The sequence below is a fragment of the Petromyzon marinus genome, chromosome 9 (assembly GCF_048934315.1).
Source record: "Petromyzon marinus isolate PM22_M1 ecotype Great Lakes invasive population chromosome 9, UKy_Petmar_22M1.pri1.0, whole genome shotgun sequence".
Lineage (NCBI taxonomy): Eukaryota > Metazoa > Chordata > Hyperoartia > Petromyzontiformes > Petromyzontidae > Petromyzon > Petromyzon marinus.
This window is the reverse complement of record NC_133675.1, coordinates 3,491,330-3,504,834: the sequence shown is the minus strand read 5'-3', so window position 1 is coordinate 3,504,834 and position 13,505 is coordinate 3,491,330. Positions and strand designations below refer to the sequence as shown.

General features: G+C 45.5%; 1 protein-coding gene across 11 annotated transcripts in view; it reads right to left on the bottom strand.

The window, feature by feature from the left end:
- Positions 1–13,505, bottom strand: part of LOC116940694 (histone-lysine N-methyltransferase NSD2-like) — a 34,191-nt gene that overhangs the window by 12,931 nt on the left and 7,755 nt on the right. For 7 of the 11 annotated variants that reach the window (XM_032950840.2, XM_032950838.2, XM_032950843.2 and 4 more), the window contains exons 6-16: positions 11,929–12,182; positions 10,944–11,154; positions 10,253–10,457; positions 9,296–9,399; positions 8,658–8,733; positions 7,624–7,742; positions 5,424–5,525; positions 4,511–4,640; positions 4,153–4,353; positions 3,382–3,558; positions 2,206–2,349 (exon numbers count right to left, since the gene is read on the bottom strand). In XM_032950840.2, coding sequence (XP_032806731.2) covers positions 2,206–2,349; positions 3,382–3,558; positions 4,153–4,353; positions 4,511–4,640; positions 5,424–5,525; positions 7,624–7,742; positions 8,658–8,733; positions 9,296–9,399; positions 10,253–10,457; positions 10,944–11,154; positions 11,929–12,182 — 1,723 coding nt within the window. The remainder of the gene's footprint in view (positions 1–2,205; positions 2,350–3,381; positions 3,559–4,152; positions 4,354–4,510; positions 4,641–5,423; positions 5,526–7,623; positions 7,743–8,657; positions 8,734–9,295; positions 9,400–10,252; positions 10,458–10,943; positions 11,155–11,928; positions 12,183–13,505) is intronic. The other 4 variants (XM_032950845.2, XM_032950847.2, XM_076065824.1 and 1 more) reach the window with 2 other exon arrangements.

Genomic DNA, 13,505 nt, shown 5'->3' with positions numbered 1-13,505 from the left:
TATTTACTTATACATTGTATGAGCATTTTTCTAATTTAGATTCCCAGCAAATGTATATGAAACCCGATGGCATGACACAGACGATGCAGCACAAAGTTATCAGCCATATCCAGTGATGTAAATGAAGGTGAACATCATTCAGTTTATATCCTTCGGTGGTTGTGCCACTTACCTTGCAATAACCAAATAGAATGTTACATTTATCTAATTTATGCGAGATAAAACATGAAAATGTAAGTTCTACCAGGACCAACTTTTTAAAAGCGTACTCAATGAAGGTATGATGGGGTTGAATTTAAGTTTGTGATATGTTTAAGACTAAGAAGGAGCAAATGAACTGAATGAATAAATAAATCACTGGCACGGTTCAACAGCTCTTAGTAAATCGGATTGAATGTAAGCATGCTTGATGAAAATGGCATTTCAAGGACCACGTTGGGTTTACACCGCAGCGACCGAGATCGCATCGTCGCACTCCAGGGACAAAGGTGAAGAAGCAGCAAAGCACAACATTCGTGAGCCATCGTAACATTTTACTGCACCAGCACGCACACACACACGACAATTCATCCCCAGCCCCCACCCTGGCCACGACACGACAAACACAGTCGCAGGTTTGGAGCCATCAAGCCATGCACCGTTGCATCGCCATGATCGGTCACGGAGACAGCAATCAAGAGTCAAACTGGGGAAGGGAAGCCACACTGCAGCGCTGGTATACCGTAAAGTTTCTTGTGTGGTGACACAAGCGGATGGTGCTCACCCCCCCCCCCACCTCTGAAGGATATATGGATCTGTATGCCCAACTTTGACAGTTACTCCCACCAGTGACAATAATGTTTTCCAGTTTACATTTTACGTGCCGAATTTCATTATTTCTGTAAAACCGCAGTGCAGCATTAATACCAGTTGTCGAATTTGGGTTTTTGAAAATCCAATGACCTAAAATCCTGCAAGAGCTGTCTTGAAAATCGAATACGCAACAAAATAATTTCGAAAAACCGGTAGAGTGGTGGCACAGTGATTAGCGCACTGCACTATGAATCCAGAAATCTTTATCTAGTAGTGGAATGACAAAGGGCTGTAAAATATAAAATGGTATTCTTTGCCAAGAAAAAGTACTGTAAAACCTCGCATCTGGTGCAACTCTCGAGTCCTGCACATATCTGTTCACCTTTAACACCAATGTTGCCTGCAACACACAGACCGGAATCTAGGAAATGAACACTGCAGTGCTAAACGCGGCTGGGTCGGCCTCGAAGGCGGCCCCGGTCATACTACTTCAGTTGACGTAAAACAACTTTGCGACACTGGTGGCAACAGGGCAAGATGAGCCTCAATCCTCAGTGTTGACTTATGGTCAAAACCACAACAGTTCACTTTCTGGTCCAACTTTTACTATGATAAAAGAGAGGGAACACTAATAAAGCGTGGCGTGGCATCCTGTCGTGATTTTTTTGTTGTTTTCCGGTGGTCTGTGTTGCAAACCAACTGCTGGGCAAGGCAGCTACAGCTTGCGACAAAAACAAAAATCAGTTTGCAAGCCGTTACCCGATTTGACGGCGCACGATGAGCCAATGGAAACTTTACGGTATGCAAAACAAGGGGAGGGGGGGGAGCAGGGGTTATTTCGGCTGCCATGGAATTAGTCAAATTGTGAATGTCTCAGCTCGGAGAACTGCTGGCACGTTTACATTGTCACTGACCATTTGAGAAAATGGCTAAAGATGGAATTGTCAGCCGCTTTGGGTAGGTTTGGCCGAAATAAATGTTCTGCTGTTTGTGACGACTCGAAATAACCCCCGTGGCGTTAGACCTCGGGTAACGAAAAACGATCTTCAACTGAATCAACATCGCTGGCCACGCACAACCTGAAGGGGAAAACTCTTAGTTGTCTTACAATCAATCAAAACGCCAAGCTCAATTGTAAAGGGGGTTTTTCAACATTGTTAGGCTTCGTGATTGATAATCTTAAGGTTGAGAAGCCGATAAACAAGTTTCGCCGATTGGTCGAGGACCGTAGATGGAAGGAATGCCCTTCAGAGACAGCGTGACCAGCAGCCCAGATGCGGATTGACTATGGTAAGGGCATGGAACAAGCAGGAACATGCCACTGCCATGTAGTAAACGGGGAGAGCGGTGTAGTGAAAAGTGGAGGCAAGAGGGCAAGGCAACAGCCAAAAAGCAATGGCAGTAAACATTTACCTTTCCCACAGGCCTTTGCTGCTGCTGCGGGGACTACGGGAATCATGGGTAACTTCCCAAGTTCACTGGACCTTTTGTATTCGCTCAATAGGTAGTGGGAACTTTGTTCAAAGAGAGCGAGGCCTGCATCGGGCAAAGGCGCTCCTATAACACCCGGAGAGACACAGGGGAAGGGGGAGGGAAGCTTACCCATGATTCCCCAAGACAGACTCACAACACGCAGTGCAATGCCGTTACACAGAGGACAAAAACCATGTGCATGTGAAAATAACGTTAAATAAAATACACAAACATTTAAAACACACAAGCTAGACAACTGCAAGACAACATAAATGTATAAAGAGTGGAAAAACAGTTGTTAGTAAAGAATATTCTAAAACTAACAAAATTAGTCGGGTGCATTCTACTCTTCTACTGAAGCATTTCAAAATCTGTGCAACACCTCATCTCCATTAGCAACTATGTTTTCACGTGGCCAATATTATCACACTGTCATAGACCAAGGGGGTGAGCCCACACACCCACGTGTGGGGCTGTTGAGTGCAAGAAGAGGCTATGGGAAGCATCTGCTCCACAAGCATTCGCCAGGTCTGCAGATATGCTCTGAAGACCCGGCCAGAACTGTCTGGAGCGAAACAGCAATGCTCGTAAAAACATAGCAATTGATTAAAAAGTGAATGAGGAAAGGAGTTCAGCAGTAGCACATTTTTTGTTACGTCACACCAGGCAGCTGAGATGCAATCCCAGAGAACAGAAGAGACGGTGACAATTTCTCATTAGAATACGAAGCAGCTCAATAATCAACATGCTCTCTAATATATGCAGCACAGACATCACTGTACATTTAAACATTTAACCTCAACTGCAAATTTCAACATTAAAAGTATTACACATACAGAATCTAGAACAAACTCGTGGAAAAAAACCTGAACACTGCCCTTAAAGTTATGTTTTAACATTAAAGCCCATCTCCATACAATTTGGCAACCAAAGCAACAAGGGAAGCTTACACACGCCGATTTGCGATTATCAGAAGCGCAAGACAAGTAGCGGCCTCAGAGGCAGTATAGCTAAATTGCAACACACCACAACACCAGCGTTCGGATACAAGGCAGCCGGTCGAGAATTTCGCAGCTGGGACGGGGGGGAGTTGAGGTGGTCATTTGGACGCCTCACCTCGCGAGCACAGGAAGCACCAGTTGACGTTTACGTGCCACGTGCTATCCCGTTTGTTCGGCGTGAAGTGGCCGCTGCACACGATGCTGTATGGAGACAGCACCTTGCTCCCCGCCGCCAAACAGCTGTCCGACGTGTGGTACGCCACGGGGCAGCGCACGCACCGCTGCATTCTCCCTGCGGCACGCGCGGGGGAGACAGGAGGAGACGCTGCAAGCTGTACTCGAACAGGGCGCACGCTGCACGAGACTGGGGTGTGGCAGGGTCGCTCACTGACAAGGGGCTACCTGTTCAACAAAAAAAAGTAGATTTCTCCCCCACTTTTATCCCCATAATGCTGCTGATGTCCTGTACATTTCGATTTCTTGCAGAGACATGACATTGTAATTGCAAGGGAACATCGGTTCTTGTTTGACCCTTACTGCTGCCCGATGGCAGAGAAGATGTCATCGGACTCCTGTGCTACACAGTGGGCAGCAGAGGGCAGTGGGGCAAAATCCATTGATGTAATGCAATTTTTTTATGCTCCCACGTCTTTGTTATCCCCAACGTCATGAAGCTGCACTGACCATGTATTTATGTATGTAGAACGTATTTCGCACGGTACGTAGCCAACCGTGCTAATCAGTGTGGTAATGTATGGTCAAATAACCCATATGATCCCGAACGGTGTGCGGAAATCCTCATCTAACACTGTACACGTGCCTTAACATTGCACACATGTTGCAAGCCCACATCTTTCCACCCTTCATGGTCGCCCTCACTCCCTACCGCGACTGGCCCGGCTGCTGGCAGGGTAGGCCAGGTGGCAGGACAGGCAGACATGCAGCGGGCAGCGGAATCTGCGGCCCTCGAACACGGCGGCCGAGGAGCGCTGCACGCACTCCTCGTGGTAGAAGCGGCCGCAGCTGGAGACGGCGCAGCGCCGCACCTCCGCGCCCGCACATTTACACGCGAAGCAAACGTGCAATCCTGCCAGCGCGCGACAGCACCACCCCATGTGAGCCACAAACACGGAGCGAAAGCTGCACGCGTTCTGACCGCATGCAATTCTCTTCCATTTGCACATCAGCTATTTGCAATGAATTGAGAAACTTTTACGAGTGTTCGTCTGTCACGTGGCAAGCACCTGTGGAGCATTCGTTGCACATGACCTTGTCGCCAGGCGCTGTTTGAACGCCCAGGCATTCCACGTGAAACGTCCCGCAGCACTGGCCTTCGCAAGAAACCAAGGAGCCACCACCAGTCTTTTCACACGCCTGTGGTCAAAGACAATGCCGGAGATGTTAGCCAGCTATTTGATTATTTTGGACTCTTGGGTCTGTGCTTGCACACCACTGTTGTCATAGCCTTGATTCATTCTCTCATTGTGTTTTCCCCTTGACTTTTGCAAAAGATAAACTATTGGGGTTTACATACTAATATTGACCCCATATATATACCAGTCAGTTTCTGTTACTGGAATTTAATAGGAAACATTTTCTTGGGTATAGTTTTCTGGTCATGCGACAATATCAGGATCTTCCTGATACCAAGTCTTGAGTCTCGGTGCGGCTTTCCTGGGTGAATAAAGATAATATTTTGCGCTCCAAGTCTATTTTTATACTTTGTGCATTGTGTGCAGTCTGGAAGTTACCCACATGCCAAGTTTCAAGTTTGTTGCATGTTGGGAAGTATGCTAAACATTTCAAACAGACAAATATTCACAAATTTACCTTTTATATATAAAGATAAATAAACCATGTTGGACATAAAATACGTATGATTAAACTTGTAACCATCTCAAAGGATTCTTACCTTCTTAACAATATATTTTTTGTATGTTCCACGCCTTCTCAAACTCACACTGAATAGCGTGAAGCATGCTCAAATAACCCCCCATGATCCACATGGCATGGTGAGCGCCCTTAGACAGCAGTGGATCGGGATGTATATAAAGCTGTCTCCATACAGCATGACAGAAACATAATGTAACGTGATTGAACCTCACCCCGGCATGACTGGGTCTGTACAACACCTGAAACACACATGCATGGAATTACCAGGCAAAGGGCGTCTCGCTTGCTACTGCCTCGCTTGCCCTCGGACTGAGAGTCTTCGCTTCCTTCTTGGTAGACTGCCTCACCCTGACCCGCCGGTGAAGCCTGTGAGAAACACAAAGATCCCCCCGTGTAGCATTTAAGACCAGCAGCGAGCGCCTATTAAAGCCTGCACGGTGCACTAGGTGGTGGGTGGTGTGTCCAGAACTACGCCCAGGTGCTTTTGTTTCTCTAGTGCTGGTGTTTTCACACCACACCGGGTAATAATTTAAGGTCTGGTCAGCCAAGGGGAGTCCCACGACCGGTTATATCATTGGCCAATAATGTTAGCTGTGGCAAGCAGCCGAATCCTGGTCGCTGGGTTCATAACAATGTGTTAACCACTATGCCACTGCTACCCACTGTATGACAAACATTCACACATGTGCATATACACATGCAACATCAGCCACGCTCAGATATATAGAACGTGAGCTAAAGCTTCAGAACTGTTGGATTCCACTGGTGCCAATTTTGAAAAGTCAAAAACGGACTGATCAGTCAAATGAAAAAAACTTGGTAGCTGCAGAATGCTGTCATTCTGGTTCTTGCCTGTGATTCTGCACGTTGGAGGTAACGGTTGGCGGATCATGGATATTTGTCAAACTCCAAAAGTCACCAGGAAATGGCAGTACAGCAAGTGAGATAGTGAACCAGTGTTTGCAGACCTTTGAGTGTTTTAAACCATCTCTGTTCTTAATTCATTGTATTTTACGATGACCTTCAGACCGCAGCTCTTTCGCCAGCATTGACTCTTAATACCTCTCACACCACGGTTAATGGTATGATTTACAACATGGAGTATAATAGCGCCTCGCAGCTGTCTCTCTCCCCCTCCTCTGTTCCGACCATGGATGAACTCGTCCGTCTGAACGGGGCCCGTAGTTATCCGTGGTGCTAAAGTTGAGGGTAAGAATCCACCCATTTTTTCGCCATATAGCATTGTGATATATAACGACTTATTGTTGGTAGCTTAGCTGATTGGAGAATATAGAGTTTATTGATAACATTAAGGTAATTTATATTTTAGTTTTTTTTATTGGTTCACTATATAGTACTGTGAATAGCTCAGATGTGTAGGCCTTGACTTTAACATAGTCATTTCTGTGACCAGTCACTAGCTAATCACTCAGTTATTTCAATGCTAAATTCGCCTAGTTATTTCAATGCTAAATTCTCCTGTTTGATTTGTACTAAGTGCCTCGGTGAATGTGTATGCTCTGACTTTAACGTAGCTATTTCTGTGACCAGTTACAAGCTAATCACTCAGCTATTTCAATGCTAAATTCTATGCTAATTCCTTTGTCAAGGGGTGCCTCTGCGGATGTGTATGCTTTAACTTAGCTATTTCAATGCTAAATTCTATGCTAATTCCTTTATCAAGGGGTGCCTCTGCGGATGTGTATGCTTTAACTTTTAACATAGCTATTTCTGTGACCAGTCACAAGCTAATCACTCAGCCATTTAAATGCTAAATTATATGCTAATTCCTTTGTCAAGGCGCTTTGTTTCCTCTCACACAGCTTAAAGGTCGTGATCTGAACGTGGCTCTTTCACTCCAGCGCTGTCCTACCAGACAGTCTCGTCCCTTCACCTGATGAAGGCCGCTTGTGTTGTGGCCGAAACGTCGTGAGAATATTATTGTGTTATTTTATCAATTTATTATTTTATTCTCATTCTACGTGACTTTACCGAAAGAACCAAAGAAGATGAATCATTGCAGTCACGAAAGCTTTAAATCGAAATACTGATAAATGTTCTTGAAATTCAGTAAGATCTTCCTGGATAAATAAGTGACGGAATTATTTGGCATGCAACAATTTCTCAAGACAAAACAGGAACACGGGGATGAGAGAACATGACCAAATTGGAGACATATTGCTTGTTAAGAAAAGTGGGCTTGGGCAGGGCACGTGGCTAGAAACTATGGATGGCCGGTGGTCGAGATTAATAATAGCCAAGGGAGGGAACACACCTCAGAGGATGTCTACTGTGGAGATAAGATGACATTAGCTGGTGTGCAGGAGATAGATGGATTGTTATTTCGTGAAATCATGAGAAATGGCAACAGCTTGGGGATGCCTTCATTCAACAGTGGATAGATCATGGCTGATGGTGACTTCGCAGAACAGGCATGGTAAATAAGTGAGCGAGTGACCATTACCTCTGCGTCTGGGGGAAGTGCCCCCTCCTCATCACACTCCGAGGGGCTGGTGGAGTCCGTGGTGGATGCTCGGCTCCTCTTTTTCAGCGGTTTGCACGAATCCGACAGCTTCGCCACCACTGCGGGCGACAGCGATGCAGGTTTGTCGAGATTTCAAAGCAAGCAGTGGCACCAGCATGCGCACACAGCGAGGTGGCTCCTCTTTAACGTGTCTTGTGTTCATGTATAGCTCTTTTTTTTCTCAATCCACGGCTGGATTGATAGCCTCCCCATGCCGTGTGGGCCACGGATTATTGAACCAGACTTCACCACGCTGGTTCGTGGGATTTGGTGAAGGTGGGGAGCAAAGATCTGGAAGCATATAAGCAGAGAACAATGGATTTTGCTGTACTGCCCTCTGCTGCCCACTACATAGTCCCGCAATCTACAACACCTTTTCAACATGGTGGTCACCTCTCCCAGCACTATTTCAGCTCAAATACGCTTAGCTTCTGAGACCTGCCAGGAATGGGTACATGATTGGTGATTTAGTGAGACAACACACCTTTTCCCGATTGAAAGCGTGAAGTGTGACAGAAAGAAAAGAAAATACTCATGTCACATCTTGCGCTGTAACCAGCCATGGTTCACATTTAATTTTCAAACTTCACTTTACATTAACATGCTAATCTCTCACATTAACATAGCCACTTCCGTGTCCTCGTCGAGGAGGCCGCTCTCCTATCTAACATTAACATGCTAATTTCTCACATTAACATCACTAGCCCCGGCCACTTCTTTATGACCCTTGGGCGACACCCATTTCAAACCTTTTAAAACAGTCTGCCTCAGCAGCAGACCACGCTTTCTCACCTGATGACGGACGCTTGTGTTGCGCCCGAAACGTTGCGATTTATTTTTCTACCTACATAACTTTACCGAAAGAACCAAAGAGTATGGATTCCTGCAGTCACGAAAGCTTCAAATCAAGATTGACTCTCCCCATGTTTGATAAAATGTTAAAGTCGATTTAACCAATCATTAAACAAACTCACCTGGCTGTACAGAACCCACAGGTACAAACGAGGAGAGGCACTTCCCCTTTTCAGCCAACGTGGGCAAGACTCCAGTCTAGTGAACACACAACAGGTATCAAGAGCCAATCGGCAAACACTCTTTTCATGTTTGGGTTAATGCAGGGTAACATAAAACAAAAGGAGTGTCGTATTATGAACAATGAACCAAAGCGCAGTTTTCCCGTATGCCTTCAAGTTTGCAGATTTGCAGATTGCGTACAATTTGAAGATTGTAACCCCCTGCAATGGGCAAGGTTTTGGTGTTTTTCTAATGTCACTGGTAGACTGGAGTAGGCAAGTAACTTGTAGCCACGGCCATTGAAAAAAGGTATAATGCAAGTGTGGCCGGTGCGCAAGGTCCTTTGGTACAAATTGTAAAACACTACAAGAATAATGAGTATGTAATTTTTTTGCTGAAATAAACATTTTTTACACAAAATCGTCTCTGTCATAGATTACTCGTTGCCCTGACCCTTTTTTATATTAACTCCAGACACCACTACACAGTGCAGGCTTTGTGTGGCATTGTGCAGCCGTGTTCTGCACTAAGACAATTATAGACCGGGCTGAAACAAAGTGGGGGTCCATACATTACTTGGCAACAGGTTTGCATATACCTTTGGCTCTTTGCGTACCCTCTTGCGAGGAACACTCTCCTCTACACCCGACTCTCCCGCTTGGGGCCTTCGCAGCAAGGAGGACTGGCTCTCCGCTTCCACCGCTGTGTGGAGAAATGCACGTACTTAAGCACAAGTTCGATGTGGCAGTGATGAAGGTAGCTGGGTAAATGCCATCAGAAGAATGAGCATTGCGAGCAAACCTGATCGCAATTTATTTTTATTGCAGTATTTCTCAGATCGAGTTATTGTGAGCCAACATGGTTCAGCTTTTCCACGTTTACCAGTCACTGGCATTCCAATTAAGTCATCACATGCTGAACGCTCTTCATTATTGCTAAACAAGTCCCACGTGACATTGAGGGGCTTTAAAATCAGCATGCTGTGCTACCAGGGACAAAAAACAAAGATGCCCCATATATCCTTCAACAGACTGTTAAAGATAAGTGCTGTTAATGAGCACCTATGAAAGCCAGCAGGGTGCACGAGGGGGTGAGTCGCCAACACCATGCCCGACCGCCTTTGTGTCCCCAGTGGCGATGATTACACACTGAACCAAGTACTCATTTGAGACTTGAGTCGACCTCGGGGAGGCCCAGGTCAGGTTCAGATAATCGTCACTAGTGTTGGCTGTGAGTGGGAATCAAACTAGTCTCGCCAGGTTCATAGCGCAGCATGCTCACCGCTGCACTACCACAAACCAGGAACATGCACGCGCACATACAAGATCTCAAACTTTATTTGAATGAGCTCTGTAAGTGACATGGCATGAACAGCTTGTAACCATATTCTTGGTTCTTTCGGTAAAGTCATGTAGAAGGGAAATAATAAAATAACCAGTTAATTTGTATTTTAACAGAAGAATGTTGGTTAAGTTGGAAAAACATAACATGGCGTTTGAAAACATACTTTGGTAATTGTGCAACTGAATTTGCACCAGCTGTGGGGGTTGGGCACCTTTGACCAAGGCAGACTCTCTCTTTTTGGGAGGCGAGTTCATGCCAGACGTGGCGGCGTGATACGAGCCAGGCACCATTGACCCAGCGGTGCTCGCGAATTTGGATTTGTAGCGCGCGCGCTGCTTCTCCGTCAGCGCCTCCCACTGCGTCATCAGCGCCTCCTCCACCTCCACTGGGGACAGTTCCGGCTGCTCCTGCACCAGCTGGGCAGGATGGAAGACAGCACATGAGTGTGCACAAACACACAGGCCATGCATCAGGATACATGCAAACACAACAAAAGCATGTGAAGGACTTTCGACATTCAGGGTCATAAGATGGTAGAGCACCAAGATCAGGGCTACACAGCTGAGGTAGATGGATTGACCAACATGATGAAGGGCTACATGTTACCATCCTTGTGAGGAATGTGTTGCTATGTAATGTATATCCATCTCCCTGGCTAATGAGAATTAAGGCTGAAAACAGAGCTCTCAACAGGCTTGTTGTTCTTGGAGCTCTGGTGGAAGTGAGAAAGCATGTCAAAATGTGCGTGCAAAATATTTTGCCCGTGAATTAAAGTTAACCTCATATGTAAGATAATGATAGCATGAGCGCTTATGAATGTACACAATTACATAATAATAGACCGATGCCAACTGCGCACTGCCACATTATTTTCTAGGCTAAGAGCCAGGGCATTAGTTTACCTGTTCGCGATGCTTTTGGCAAAAAACAATGAATTGGGCAGCAGAGGCATCACTCTTCCTGATGCCACGCTTCTTCTTCGGCGTGAGGCCTCCCCCGCCGCCAGCCCCATTCGTGTGCTCCCGGGCCCTCCTGACCTCGTCATTGCCAACATCATCACGCTCCTGCCCGGACACCGAAGCCGCCGTCAGGCTGCTTCCATCATCCAGCTTCCTGCGGTGGGAGGATGAGAAGATGACATCAAGGTTAACACTGCCACTTGAGTGGGAGGCAGCACAATCTACGCATCCATGGCATCGTTGTTCCACATTATTAAAACTTATGTAGAATCGTGGTGGAATGTTTAACGTTAGTTTAGTTTCAATAATGTTTTAAAAGGAAACTATTACATTCTAATTATGTAATTACATATGTACCTTTTACCACCACATTTTAAGAAGCCAAAAAAATTACTGATACATACTTCTTAAACACTGCATCTTGAAAGTCTAAATACATGATACTTAAGAGTATATATGTATAGGTAGGTCAGTATTTAAAATATATTGTTCTATTGGCATCACATTCTGAGATGGAGTTTTTTTCTTTTCCATAAAAAAACTGAGTGTAACATCACCCTATGTTAGAGAACAGCCTCTGAAAACTTATATCACAGAATTAATTCGGAGATCCCTTTGATTCCCCATAAACCACACGAGTGCATTCACCTTCTCAATTGCATTACTACAAACGTATTTGTAGCATGGCACTCAAACTGAAACTTTACAATATTCTAAGAACTGGAACATGTTGAACTCAATGATGGTTTTGGTGATACCATCAAACGTTTACATTTGAGAAGCCAGTTTAATCAGCTCTCAATTCTGACACTATTAAAACCCTCGAGCCATCTGACATCCTCAACAGCAAGGTGAAATTTGACATGAGGTGAGGCGGTCACAATTCATTGACATATTCACCGCGTTTGTAATAAACCATATTTCTCACCTGTCTAACTCACTCCTCCTGTCGTGCATATCAACCGCGTCAACTTCGAAGTCCACCGAGTCCTTTGACTTTCGCTTTCGTGACGAGGAAGGCGTTTGTCCCTTGTGGTGGCCCATATCCTTGGGCTTCACGTCGAAGTAGATGAAGGTGAACTTTTCGTTCCGCTCCTCGCGGCAGAGGGCGGCTGCCGCCTCCGCCTCAGCAACGCCCACGAACCACTGAGACCGCACGCGCGAAGCCATCGGCTTCAAGATCTGCAGTGAGTGCGCGAAACATAAATATCCCCCAAATAGCCTGGGATACTGTTTAGGCAAGCACTGCTACAGCGAGGACCTATGAAGGCTGGCACAGCACACGAGGGGGTGGGTAGCCAATGATACGCACGGCCGCCTTTGTTTTCCCAGTGGTGATGTTTACACACTGCACGAGGTACTCATTTGAGGCTGAGTCGACCTAAGGGGGCCCATGCCCAGTTCAGATAATCGTCACTCGTGTAGGTCGTGAGTGGGAATTAAACTCGACACGCTGGGTTCGTAGCGCAGCGCGCTAACCGCGACACTACTACGAACACGACACACACATGTAGTAAAAGATTCAGCAGCCATTGCTCACCCGGCTCCGAAAAGCACGCACGTTGTAAATAAAAATATGCGCTCCCTTGGTGGATTTTGGGTAATAAAAAACAAGTGTCCGCATCATTACTAAAAGCATTGATAAAATGTTTAACTCCATCGACGAACGGGCCTTCTGGTGAGCTAAAGTTGAAAAAAGTTGATGGTTTGCTTTACTTATACAATTGCAAATCACAGGTCCAAAAAAGTGAACTGGTCTTTGGGAGTGAATGGTATATTTATACTGCCAATTAACCATCTTCCATGATAATTTACGAAGTCATAAGAGAGGGTGATGCTCCTACGGAGGACTTCTCGGCACTTCAAGCCTCGCCCATCGCCCCCACTGATGTCCTCTTCTTCCCCCCCCCCCCCCACCATGTGTGCAGATACTACTGGGTTGTACATCAAAGTTCCTTAGATATTTTTTATTTCACCCTCCATCCATGACCGCAATTATCAAAACTTTAAACAAATGCTCAATAAATGGAAAATTATGTATTTTATGGATAATGAATGAAACAATAATTATCAATCATACTGGTTGCGGGATTAGTCAGTCTCCCAAGCACCAAATAGGTCCTCTTGATTTCCTGAAATTCTGAAGTGTCTGATGCAAAGAGAAATGCAAAAAAAAATTCAGTGAAGGTATTTTACTCACTAGTACTGATGCACAGTACTACTTAAAAAAGGGCAACACCTGTTTACCACCAGCCCTGACCAAATAAAGCAGACCAGTCAGACTGAGACATGTCTGAACAGTGGGAACAGGACAGATGAAGGCATATATGCCTGAAAAATAAATCTGGGCTCTATTGTATGTAGGGTGTGTAAACATATGCCTACTAAAGACATTTCTTTTTTGGGGGTGGGGGGATGTGGGGAGTGAATGTTTTTTTGGGGGGGAGGAGGGTGTCAAAAATTGTTGTAAACCTGTTGAATCAACTTTTTACCCCCACAACGAGG